The 12,531-nt window shown below is 47.0% G+C and overlaps 1 protein-coding gene and 1 long non-coding RNA gene across 4 annotated transcripts in view; one reads left to right on the plus strand and one right to left on the minus strand.

Moving 5' to 3' along the window:
• ASTN2 (astrotactin 2) overlaps positions 1-12,531 on the minus strand; it is a 989,820-nt gene that overhangs the window by 696,096 nt on the left and 281,193 nt on the right. For 2 of the 3 annotated variants that reach the window (XM_081575813.1, XM_081575806.1), the window contains exon 4: positions 1,428-1,580. The exons of the other annotated variant lie outside the window; for it this stretch is intronic. In XM_081575813.1, coding sequence (XP_081431939.1) covers positions 1,428-1,580 — 153 coding nt within the window. The remainder of the gene's footprint in view (positions 1-1,427; positions 1,581-12,531) is intronic. 3 annotated transcript variants of the gene reach the window in all.
• LOC145535738 (uncharacterized) lies at positions 4,592-7,536 on the plus strand. The gene is made up of 3 exons (XR_014075596.1): positions 4,592-4,951; positions 5,702-6,401; positions 7,452-7,536. It is a non-coding gene; the product is annotated as an uncharacterized LOC145535738 (long non-coding RNA).

Genomic DNA, 12,531 nt, shown 5'->3' on the forward strand with positions numbered 1-12,531 from the left:
ATTACACAAAAATGGAGTCAGTCTTTAACACATGGATAAAGACGTGAGAGAATTCACACTTGGGAGAATTCAGGGTGAACTGTGATGGTGACTATCAGTGATCTCTTTGCCAATATATGCCAAGCAACGTTAAGCTTGGAAAGACAGGGAGGACTTCACTGGGATAGAATTTAACGGTTTAGTGGGAAAAAAAATGTTTTAGGCTCAGACTGTTCAGTTCTACCTGGCGCTGATACTTACTAGAGTGTCCCCCTGGGTGACTCTCTGCGCCTTAGTGACAACATCTGTAAAATGGGCATCATCACAGTACCTGTTACTGACCATCAAATGAGATAGACAAAGCATTTGGCCCCGTGCCTGGAGTAAGAAAGTGTCAATAACTGCCAATAAACATTCATCGGGGCTAGACAGAAATTTTCACGGAGAGAAAATGGTATGGAAAAGAACATGGAAGTGGAAACGCATCGATTTAGAAGAACAGCACAGAGACTGGAGCTCTGTGGCGGCCTCAAAGGCCATTTTCATAAGCAGGAACATTTCTGTAGATGCTGGACAATGTCTGAAGCCATGGAAGGAGAGTGACATAATCAGAACCAAGTTATAGGCACTAGAGAAGTTAAGAGTCAAGGGGAAGAATGACTGGCTGGAGATCATGGAGTGGACAGAAGGACAAAGTTGAGTTTGGGAGATTAGGCAAGGATGGGGGTGGTGGTTGCCCCAGACACAAAGTCACCCGTGAGGTCAGAGGAAGAAGGAGATGGTGATGATGACGATGATGATGATGATAATGATGGGGAGGAAAGGGAGGAGGAAGAGGGACAGATCTACTTTTGATTACATGCTGGTTGGGCACTGTGCTGAGATGTTATGGCAAGCTGGGCAGAGAGGAGTGGCTTGGAAAAGTGAAGAAACTGCCCCAAAGTGTTAGGTAACGGCAGCACCAAAATTTGAATCTAGTCTGTCTAACTCACAGCACTCCTACTTTGACCACTAGATCCTCCGGGCAATGAAAGAGTGGGTCCAAATCCTGCTCTGTGACCCCAGTCTGAGAACGTCTCCCATGAGAACATCCTAACTATCTCACACTCTGCAAAATGACACCAGCTACACTTAGTGTATCCCGCTGCTCCACTGCTGTGCTGGGCATGTTCCGTAGATTGATGCTAATTTTCCCAACCACTCGAGGGGATGGCGATCCGTTCCCATTCTCAGAGGAGGAGGCTGGGGCCCAGAGAGGGGACCTTTACACCCAGGGACACAGGTCCTCTCTCTGCAGGGCCTCAGCTGAGATGACTTCTCAGGGAGACAGTGGCATGGGTTCTGTGAGCAGAGGGAAGCCAGGGGAAGAGGGCACCGTTCTTCCTGGCACCTTTAGAACCTGGGCAGAGCCGGTGGACGTGCTGGCCAGAGATGCCCGGGGGACCTACCTCGGGGCCTGCTTCTTCTCTTCCGCCTCCCTGCTGAGACGCTGCGTGGTGCTGACTGCAGCTGACCGATCTCGATAGGCGTGTTCGCGCGGAAACTCTCCTTGAACTTCTGCATCAGGGACTCCACTGGCTCCTGCGTCGCCTCAGCCGCCGCTACAGGGTGGGCAATGGGGCTAAAGTTAGGGCTTGGCCCACCCTCAGGCCCTGGAGAATTGGGCTTGGGCCCCCCACCCCCTGTGTGTCTGGAGCTCCCTCCCAGACCGAGTGATGATGCAGAAGTCATGGAGGCCAGGAGAGATGAATCTGCTACCCTGCACATTAATTGATGCAACACCTACTAGGTTTTCGAGGGCACTGCCGCCATGCCCTTGAGATATGATGGTGAACACCATCCATGATTCAAGGAATACACAGCTTGGTAGGACACATATCCAGGCATTGCCAACACAGTGCAATACTCCTGTGATAGGAGAATACAGAGTGATAGGAGAATAGGAGCATCAAGGAGGTCAGTTCACCCATCCTAGGAGTCAAGGTGGGCTTCTTGGAGGAGACAATACCTCTACCGAGACCTTAAACATGGTTAGGAATTAACAAATAAGATAGAATCAGGGTGGAATTGCTGAAAAGATTTGGGATAAGAGGGTGCCCTGGGTGGAAGGAGAAGCAGGTGCACAGACCTGAAGCCCGAAAGAACCCAGGGCTTGAGTAAATGAAAGAAGTTCCATGTGGCTGCTGTGGAGCCTGGGCATAGCAGATGAGGCAGCAGAGGCCAAATCGCCTTGAGAGCCACCCTGATGAGTTAAGATTTTTATCCCAAAGGCAAAAGGTGATCATCAAAAGGTTTTAAACAGGCAACTGGGATGTTCCAGTTGAGTCCCTGTGACAACAATTGCGAACCAGAGTATGAAGTACACACACAGGGGCAAGGAGAAAAGCCAGCCAGAGGCTCTTGCAGGAGCCAGCCAGAGACAAGGAAGCCTGAACCAGAACAGTGGCAGGAAAGGCAGACAGCAGCCCTGGGGCAAACGTCATTTCAGGAGACTGGTGGCTGAGCTGGTAAAGAATCTGCCTGCATTGTGGGAGACCTGGGTTCGATCCCTGCGTTGGGAAGATCCCCTGGAGAAGGGAACGGCTACCCACTCCAGTATTCTGGCCTGGAGAATTCATGGGCTGTGTGATCTGTGGGGTCGCAGAGTCAGACATGATTGACTTTCACTCACAAACACACATACACACACTATGGTGCTGTGATACACAGACTGCTTGGTACGAGAGCCCCATTTCACTAAGGGAAACTGAAGTTCCCCCCAAACAAGGCGTACAACTTGCTCTAAGCTACCAAGCAGTGGAGTCAAGCCTTCTAAACCCTACTCCAGCGTTCCATTTCTTTCAATAACCTCCAAGGAGCTTCCGGTAGCCACATTTTCAGAAATTTCCAAATTGAGTCTGGTAGAAAGTTACAGAGAATGGAGAGAGTGATGTCAAAAGGGCAGAGAAAAACAAAAGTTGAAGATAAAAGTGGAAAAAAAAAAAAAAACACAGAAGAACTTGAGAAGGAAGCAGAGAGCCAACATAAAAGAAAAGGAGAGGAAATGAGAAAGAAGAAAAGGAGGTTGGCTGAATGGCCTCTGTGCCTTTGTTCTGAGAAATCCCCAAAGACGGTCCCGACTTTGAAATCTTCAGACTCAGCCCTCCCTCCACTGACATCTCTAGAGGCAGGGAAAGTTCTTCAGTTTCAGCCACCTGCTGTCTGATGACAAGGAACAGGATGTGCCAAAGATTCCTGTTTCTTTGATGGGCCTTTTCCAGAGAGGACAAAGAAGGCTTCTGAACATCCCAACACCAATTTTAAGGAGATTCTGTTTTCTCAGGAAGTTTTATCAGCTTAGACACAGATGTGTCTGCAGGGTAGCTCATACCCAGAGGGCTGCTTTGGGTATCAGACTCTGAGAAACCTCATCTTTGGGGACACAGAGGGGAATCTAAGCTGGCTAAGGAAAAGACAATTGACAGAACAAGTGACCCTGTGGCAGCACGATGTACATATATGCCTCTCTTGATGCCCATATCCCCAGGTATCTCAGTTAAGCCTACTTAAACGTGAGCCAAGAAGAAAATCCCAAACATAGGTCCACTACGCCAAGCCTATGATACAGCATCCTCCAGCAAAAGCCTCCAGTCCCTTCTGAGAAGTACAGTCATGCCCAATCCTGATGCTTTAAACCTGGAAAGGAGAGTGATCTGAACAAACCTGGCAGAGTTGGGCTATCCTGTGGTCCAAAGTCCAGAGCAAGTCACAGTCTGGGATCCACCACGGTCACAGGGGGGAACCCATACATAACCCAACCCAAGCCAAGATCCATGGATTCATTCATCTCCACACTCATTCATTCATTCTACGGTATTTTCAGAAAATATGTCTTGGTCTGCTTGGGCTTACATGACAAAAATCATAGACTGGATAATGTAAACAGGTCAGATTCTCGTTTGAAGATGGCTGCCTTCTTACTGTTCGTCCACGTGGGCTTTTCTCAGGGTATCCATGTTGAGAGGGAAGTGGGGAGAGAAAGAGAGAGAGAAAGGGACATAGATGGTGTCCTCTTCTTATGAGGACACAAATCCTATGAAATTAGAACCCCAACCTTATGTTCTCACTTAATTTTAATTACCTATCAAAAGCCTTGTCTCCAAATGTAGTCACACTGGGGGTTAGGGCTTCAATATGTGAATTGTGGAATACACGACTCAGTCTATAGCAGACTACATTTGGAGATGGGACCTTTAGAATGTAATTAAGATGAATAAGATCATAAAATCTGGACCCTAATCATATAGCATGATGGCCTTAGAAGAAGAAAGATTTCCCCCATCTCCTGTGAGGACACCAAGAGAAGGTGGCCATTTACACGGCATAAAGAAAGCCTTCACTAGAACCCGACCATGCTGACACCCTCCAGAAATGGGGAAAAGTAAACGTCTGTTGTTTAAGCCACCCAGTGTATGGTGTTTTGCTATGGCGGGTCCAGTAGACTAAGTCCCAGTCACATTGGGGGTTTAGGCTTCAGCATATGCATTTGAGGGGGACATAAACTTTTGGTCCATAACAGGGTATGATGGTATAAACAACAACAAATAAAACCCCTTTGTGATGCTCATCATGTGGACAGGAAGACCAACAGTAATGACATGAATGACAGAGAAATGCAAAACTTGCAAGTAATATGTACCAAAAAGGAGAGGTGAAAGATGATATAAAAGGCGATGTTGGAGGAATATGCCCCTGTCTAGGAAAGCCGTGGAAATTCTTTTCAAGGAAGTGAGCAGCAGGACTAAGATCTGGAAAGAGTATGAGTTAATCAGGTGGAAAGGGAGCTGCGGGTGGGGCTGTGGGGGAAGAAAGCAGAGGAGTCAGAAGAAAGAGTCTAAACAAAGACCCCTTGGGGAGAAGAAATGTGGAAGCGGCTTCAATCACCATTGCAGCTGAAATGCTGAAAGCAAGTGGCATGAGATAATCTAGAGAGGTAGGAAATCCCAATACTAACACTAACCTTGACCTTCACCCTGACCCTCACTCTTCTGGGTCTTATCAAGGAGAGAGGACAGGGTGAAGGTTTTAGATGGCAGATCTTCACTGAGGGAAGATCGCTCTGGTGGCAGCAACAAGAATTCACTGGAGAAGTCCAGAAAAGGAAGTGAGAAGGCCAAGTAGGAAGGTGGTGTCACAGCACAGAAGCCCATATATGAGATGTATGCGATCTAATCCATGTATGGGATGCTACAGTAGCCGAGGTGGAGACAGAGATAAAGGAGATGGATCAGGAGAGAGCAGAGACAGAAGTGGCAGAGCCGTGGAGACATAGCAAGGGGGAAATGTGAGTTACTTTGTAGGTGTAACTCCTACAGGAGCGGTGGTCGACCGGAAAGGGAGGATAAGGGAGAGGGAGGTAGAGAGGATGACTCCGGTTCTGGCAGATTAAGGTGCCTCTCAATGAGAGGAGAGACATCGGAAGAGGAGTGAATGTGAGTTTAGTTTTAGGGAAGAGTACTTGATGCCTCCCAGATGTTTGCGTGGAGAAGGGTTGAGTAGATGTGGGTCTTGTAATCACAAGAGAGAAACTGGACTCTATGGAGGCTCTATACATGCATTCTTTGAAACAGGTGGAAAAGGAGTGTGTGTAATGATTAGGAACATGAGCTTCTGACACAGTGCAGGCTATGGAACACATAACCATTCCTGATCTGCACTATTTGCTCTCTCTTTCAACCCCTAGATCCGTCTTCCAACCACAAGTTCATTTCGCTCCTTTCTGTTTCCTGGAGGCAGACCCTCAATGGGCTACTTCGCAGATCTTCATCATCTGGCTGCTGGCTGAGTTCGCCCAGGGAGATGACCTGGAAGGATCTGGGAGGAGGAGATTTGAGGGGATATCTTCACTTGCTCCTCTCCTGCTCCCACATCATATTTCTGATAGAGACTGGGGCCCTTAGGGCTTCTCTGGTGGCTCAGATGGTAAACAACCTATTTGCAATGCAGGAGACCTGGGCTCGATCCCTGCGTTGGGATGAACCCCTGGAGAAGAGGATGGCAACCCATTCCAGTATTACTGCCCGGAAAATCCCAGGGACAGAGAAACAAGGCAGGCTACAGTTCATGGGTTCACAAAGAGTTGACAAATGACTGACCCTCTGCCATGGCCCCTTTTCCACAACCCAGTTCTCACAGACTCTAATAAAACCATGCCCTCTTCCTGCCCCTTCAAGTTCTAGGAATTAGTAGTGGGCTTCCTGATAGTTATTTTCTCCTGGTTCCTCCCCGTTGATTCTCTGCATTCTGACTATTCTCTATAAATAGTCACTTCGTTGAATTTCTCCTAAAAATCCCACTGGAGGATGCCTTCTTTGCCCAGCTGGAACCTCGACTGATACATCATCCCTTTTCATCGTGGCTCTGACATTCAGCAACTCCAAAAGGTCAGCCTCTTCCCATCCTGTTATTTCTACTTTACTTTCTCCTAAGCCGATGCCAATCTGACCAGCTGGGAGCAGAGGAAGATACACAGAGGGGCAAGGTTGCCTCCCCTGGGCTGCAGGGGTTTCTGATCCCGACCATAGCAAATCCTATCCATCTGTTTGGCTGCTCTTCCCTTGGTGGCAGTGCCAGGAGCCCAGACAGGCTTAGAGTGGGAAGTGCTTCTGCAAACCCCTCCATGGCCTCTTTCACCCTCTGTCCCACTCTCTCCCGCCCCCATCTGCCTCAATCCCATCCGGTAGCTCTATCAATATCAATATATCAAGTTGTCCAAACAAGCCACATTACCTCCTGGTACCCACTGAGCTCTGCCTCCCCAGAGCAGCAAAATGCTCACCCGTCGCCTGGATGAATGCAACAGATGGTACTTAATCTGAGCATCGCGGCAGGCCCAGGAAAGGGAGGGGGAAGCAGGGGAAGCGGCCTCTTTCTAATTGACATATGAGAGATTGTCAAGCTTAATGGGAATGAACCGCTGGGGCCTGAGGAGACTGAAGCCCCAGCCCCCAAGCCAAGATGGAGAAAAGAGAAGAGGAAAAACGTGGAGGGAGGAGGGAGATGAAGCAAGAATGGAAAGGAAAACTGCACTCTGGAATCAAGGTCAGGATGTGGAAACAGAGAGATGGAAAAGTGGAAAGGAGATGAGAGAGCTGGAAAAATAATAAAGAGAAGGGAAAGGGAAGGATATGGAGAATAGGGGAGGAGACAGAGACAGTGAGAGGAAGGAGAGGACAAGGCAGACCCGAGTGCCTCTGCAAAGGCATAAAGGTTGTGTTGGTTTTCAGACACCAGGCAAGCTTCAGCCTGATACTCCACCCAACAGAAGAGGCACTGCCTGCCTTGTCTACGCTGGTATTCACCAAGGCCACGTTCAAACACTCATGCACTCTTCTCTCTCCAACACAGACTGAGACGTCTGCCACTGAAACTTGACTGGGTTTGGGTTCAAGTTCCTGTATCAGCTTTATCATCATCCTCTTTAATATTTCTAGATTCATCCAGTCTATTTATGAAGAAAACTCAAGATTCTTGAAAAATTCACCAATTCTCTGCCAGGCAAGGAGGCTGACTTTTTTGGTTTGTTTGTTTGCTCACTTATTCCTCCTAACAACTTTGAAAAGTGTCATTAGCTGTTTAGAAATGAGGAAATCGAGGCCTGGAGAAGTTAAATAGTCTCTGAGGGTCACACCCTTGAAAACGGCAGAGCTGGGAATTAGACTCAGGTTATGACTGGTGGCTCAGATGGTAAAGAATCTGCCTGCAATGCAGGAGATCCAGGTTCAGTCCCTGAGTCTGGAAAACGCCCTGGAGAAGGGAATGGCTACCCACTCCAGTATTCTTGCCTGCGGAATTCTACAGACAGAGGAGCCTTGGAGGCTACAGTCCATGGGGTTGCAGAGTCAGGACTGACTGAGCGACTAACACTTCACCTTCACTATGACTCAGAACCCGGCTCCATTCACTGCACGACCCTACACATACCCTTCCTGGCCTGCCTGGTGGACAGGGATATCCTAGTCTTTGAGTTTGGAGATGACTTCTTTGAGCCTGGAAAGTGACTCTGACAGCTTAGCCAGCCCTCTTAAATCAACTGGACAAGAAGTCCCCTGCAATCTGGTCCTGGCTGGAGCCAGGGGTGCAACTTGGCTTAAGTCCGACCTGCTTTGCCAAGGAACCTTGTTCAGTGTCGATGGTCAAGACTATCCAGCCTGGAGGGCCTAGACTCAGCTCATGCCCCATGCTGTCAGTTCTGTCGCCCTACAGAACTCCGTTCAGAGAACCAACCAACAGGCAGGCATCACTTGTCCATACTGCCTAGTGCAATGTGTGAGAAAGTCTTCCTGAGTTCCAGTGTCAGCTCTGCCAGTGAATGACGGAGCCACTGCCTTCTCATTTACAACCCTCAGTTTCTCTAAACGTCTGCAGGGTTTGGGGGAGGATTAAATGTAATTATGTACATAAATTGTCTAACAGAGCTTCTAGAATGCAGTAAGTGATCAAACCAGCTTCCTCTCACCCTCCAGCTTTGTGATTGCTCAGTTCATCCATCCATCCATCCATCCATCCATCCATTCATTTATTCATCCACCGTGAAAGGCATCTGCAATATAAGATACCTACTTTGAAAATTATTTTAGAGTATATATTTCCCCTTTTACTCAGATGTGAAAATAGAGGCACCAAGAGACAAAGTCATCAAAAACGTCAGCAGCGGAACAAGGTCCAGCACTGAGGTCTCCGATTTCTACTTCTGCATCCAGTTTTCCCAAATTATAGAATAATACTAATCTCAGACCTTGTGATGATCAGTTTTACGTGTCAACTTCACGAAGCTGTAATACCCAGATATTTAGCCAAACATCTCCCTAGATGTTTCTGTGAAGACGTTATTTAGATAAGATTAATACTTTAATTAGTAAATTTTGAGTAAGATAGCTCTCTCTAATGTAGATGGGCTTCATCCAGTTAATAGAAGGCCTCACCAGAAAAAAGAAGAAAGGAACTTCTTCCGAGAAGAAAGGAACTCTGCTAGCAGACTGCCTTCAGACTTGAGCTGCAACAACTCTTCCCTAGATTTCTAGTCTCCTGAGTGAGTGAGTGAGTGAAAGTTGCTTAGTCATGTCCGACTCGTTGTGACCCCATGGACTGTAGCCCACCAGGATCCTCTGTCTATGGAATTCTCCAGGCAAGAATACTGGAGTGGGTTGTCATTCCCTTCTCCAGGGGATCTTCCAGAGCCAGGGATCAAACCCAGGTCTCCTGCATTATAGGCAGACTCTTCACCATCTGAGCCACCAGGGAAGCCCCCTCTAACCTCCTAGCTTACCCTGAAAATATTGGACCTGTCAGTCTCCACATACACATGAGAATATTCCTTAAATCTCAACAGATTGATAGATAAATAGGATGTATCTAACCAATGATGATGTATGTATATGCATATACAGGACTTCCCAAGTGGCACTAGTGGTAAAAAACCTGCCTGCCATTGCAGGAGACACAAGAGACACAAGTTCCATCTTTGGGTCGGGAAGATCCCCTGGAGAAGGAAATGGCAACCCACTCCAGTATTCTTGCCTGGAAAATCCCCATGGACAAAGGAGCCTGGCGGGCTACAGTCCATGGGGTCACGGAGTTGGACACAACAGATGGACTAAGCACAGCACAGCACAGGCAATCAGAGAAGGCATCCCGAACAGGAAGAACACTTCAGCTAGGAAGATCTGGTAGAGATGGAAAGAATCATCAAATTTGGAAGGTGTGAGAATCCAGTTCCAGAATCCAACATTCCCTCTCATATAGGAATCACCTTTTCAATAAAGAATAAAGAAGTAGCAAAGAAAACAGCCAGGGTTCCCTAACCAGATGAGAATGCTCCATGACTAGAATAAATTTAAAACCCATGTACACATTTTTTTTTTAAATGGCCAGCTCTTCCCAATTCTCAGGGATAAAAGCTGATGGATAGAATTTTCTCGCTTTTTAGTTTTCTCTTCCACGAATGTTCTTAAACCTTTGGTGCCTGGCATGGCTTATCTTCAAACAAGTGCCTGCAGACAAGACAAATGAACAGACAGCAACAAATATAAATTGAAAAACTTGGGGCTAGCCTTTTCTTATATATATGATCTTGGGTCTGTCAGTTAATACTGCAGACTTGTAGGGTGGTAATAATTTCTGCTGGAGAACTGCACTGAGTTTGAATGATGGAATTAAATGCAGTGGTATTTTCCTCTGCTCTGTTAAAAACACAATACCTTCCAGGTTCCACAGTTCCTAGCCAGGACACAGATGGTCTCAAAGATTCCTTCCAGCTCCATGGCCTTGTAGTTATAAATGTAAATGAAATGTGCTTTCAACAAGATGGAGGCAATAACCACAGGCTTAACTACATGCTTCAGTCTGCAAAGCACTTTCACCTCTCTCAACTAATGCTGTCATTGTGTGTGTGTGTGTGTGTTTGTAATTTTCTCAGTCATGTCTGACTCTTCGTGATCCCATAGACTGTAGGCCACCAGGCTCCTCTGTCCATGGAATTCTCCATGGCAAAATACTGGACTGGGTAGCCATTCCCTTCTACAGTGGATCATCCTGACTCTGGGGTCAAACCTAGGTCTCCTGCATTGCAGGCAGATTCTTTACTGTCTGAGCCACCAGAGAAGCCCAATGCTGTCGTTACTACATAAGGACCATAGAGGCAGAGGAGTTTTCCAGAGGATGGGCTGGAGTTTATATAGATATCAACAAGTCCTGTTCAAGGGAGAAAGGATCAAGCAACTAGATAGGCTGGGCCAAAGACTTCTTGGTCACTTTACTGACACCTTGGTAGCAAGGCATGGCTATGGAAAGGCTTCAGAAATAGCCACAGTTTGGAATGTTAGCTGTTTCTCATTAGCTGTGATACTTGGGTAAATTACTTAACTACTCAGAGCCTCTGCTTCTCCAAGTGTTAAAATGGGGTTTGCAATTTCAACTTCATAGAGCTGTTTTTGGATTAAATGAGATGTTAAAAATGCTTATCACAGTGCCTGATACAGAGTAAGCATTTTGAAGATGAGACTTAATATTGTTACTGCCAAAAAGATCTTAAACCATCAGTCACAGCAAATCCAGATCTTCTACCCAACCCCAGATGGTGTGTGTGTGCCTAGAATCTGATGGAACAAACTCACAGTCACTAGTCAGACTCTTCTCCTAGATTCATTCTTTTCATAACTGCAAAGGAAGGCCATGCATGTGGCTCAGCACTCCTTAGCACTAGAAGGCCCCCCATACTCCACAACTGGAATTCTTCATCTGACACCATTCTTGGGTGCTATATCCTAAGGTGGGCATTAGGGACACAGTGATAAATTGAAATACAGAGCCTTCTTTTGGAGAAGGCAATGGCACCCCACTCCAGTACTCTTGCCTGGAAAATCCCATGGATGGAGGAGCCTGGTAGGCTGTGGTCCATGGGGTCGCTAAGAGTCGGACACGACTGAGCAACTTCACTTTCACTTTTCACTTTCATGCACTGGAGAAGGAAATGGCAACTCCCTCCAGTGTTCTTGCCTGGAGAATCCCAGGGACGGGGGAGCCTGGTGGGCTGCCGTCTATGGGGTCGCACAGAGTTGGACACGACTGAGGCGACTTAGCAGCAGCAGCAGCAGAAGCAGAGCCTTCTTTAAAACACAACACTGTTTAGTGGAAGAGACAAATAGAGATAAGAAAAATATACTGTACTAAATGTCCAGTGATGAGATGGCTGAAAATGAGTTTTCTAATTCCTTTTGCAAGTGGAAAGGCTATAGAGAATTCCCAGAAGAGCTGTGAACTTGCCTGACACTTAAAGAAGGCAGAACCAGGTAAAGAGGATGACAAAAAGCAGAAAATCAGCAGGGAAAAGGGGGGCAAAAAATGTAGAGAAAATCCTACACAGTTTGGTGTTTCAAGAGCTTCAAGTGAGAGGTGATTGTACAAAGAACATCCATCTTTGAGCAAAGAAAGTGGGCCTGGCTCTTTCTGTGGACTCCTATCTCCCTTCCCAGTTCAGTTCAGTCACTCAGTCGTGTCTGCCTCTTTGCGACCCTATGGACTGCAGCACGCCAAGCTTCCGTGTCCATTACCAACTCCCAGAGCTTATTCAAACCCATGTCCATCGAGTCAGTGATACCATCCAACCATCTCATCCTCTGTCGTCCCCTTCTCCTCCCACCTTCACTCTTTCCCAGCATCAGGGTCTTTTCAAATGAGTCAGTTCTTCGCATCAGGTGACCATGGTTCAAAAGGTCCATTTCTTTTGAGAGCCCTGCTATCCGGCTTCACTACCCTTTCCTGTGCCTTTTTTATTTATCTCAGACACCCAAGGTGTAGCAAGGGCATGCAGTTTAGGAATCCGATAGACCTGCGTTTAACCTTCACTCTATGACTTATTCATTATGGGACTCAACATCTCTAAGCCCCAGTTCTCTGTAAGTAAAACCTTGAGCATGAATCTCTCAGAAACTGTGAAGTTTTGTTTCTTTGGGCTTCCCAGGTAGCGCTAGCAGCAAAGAACCTGCCTGGCAATGCAGGAGACTAAGAGACATG

This window comes from Giraffa tippelskirchi, chromosome 1 (genome assembly GCF_054371585.1).
Source record: "Giraffa tippelskirchi isolate mGirTip1 chromosome 1, T2T-mGirTip1v1.2.pri, whole genome shotgun sequence".
Classification (NCBI taxonomy): Eukaryota; Metazoa; Chordata; class Mammalia; order Artiodactyla; family Giraffidae; genus Giraffa; species Giraffa tippelskirchi.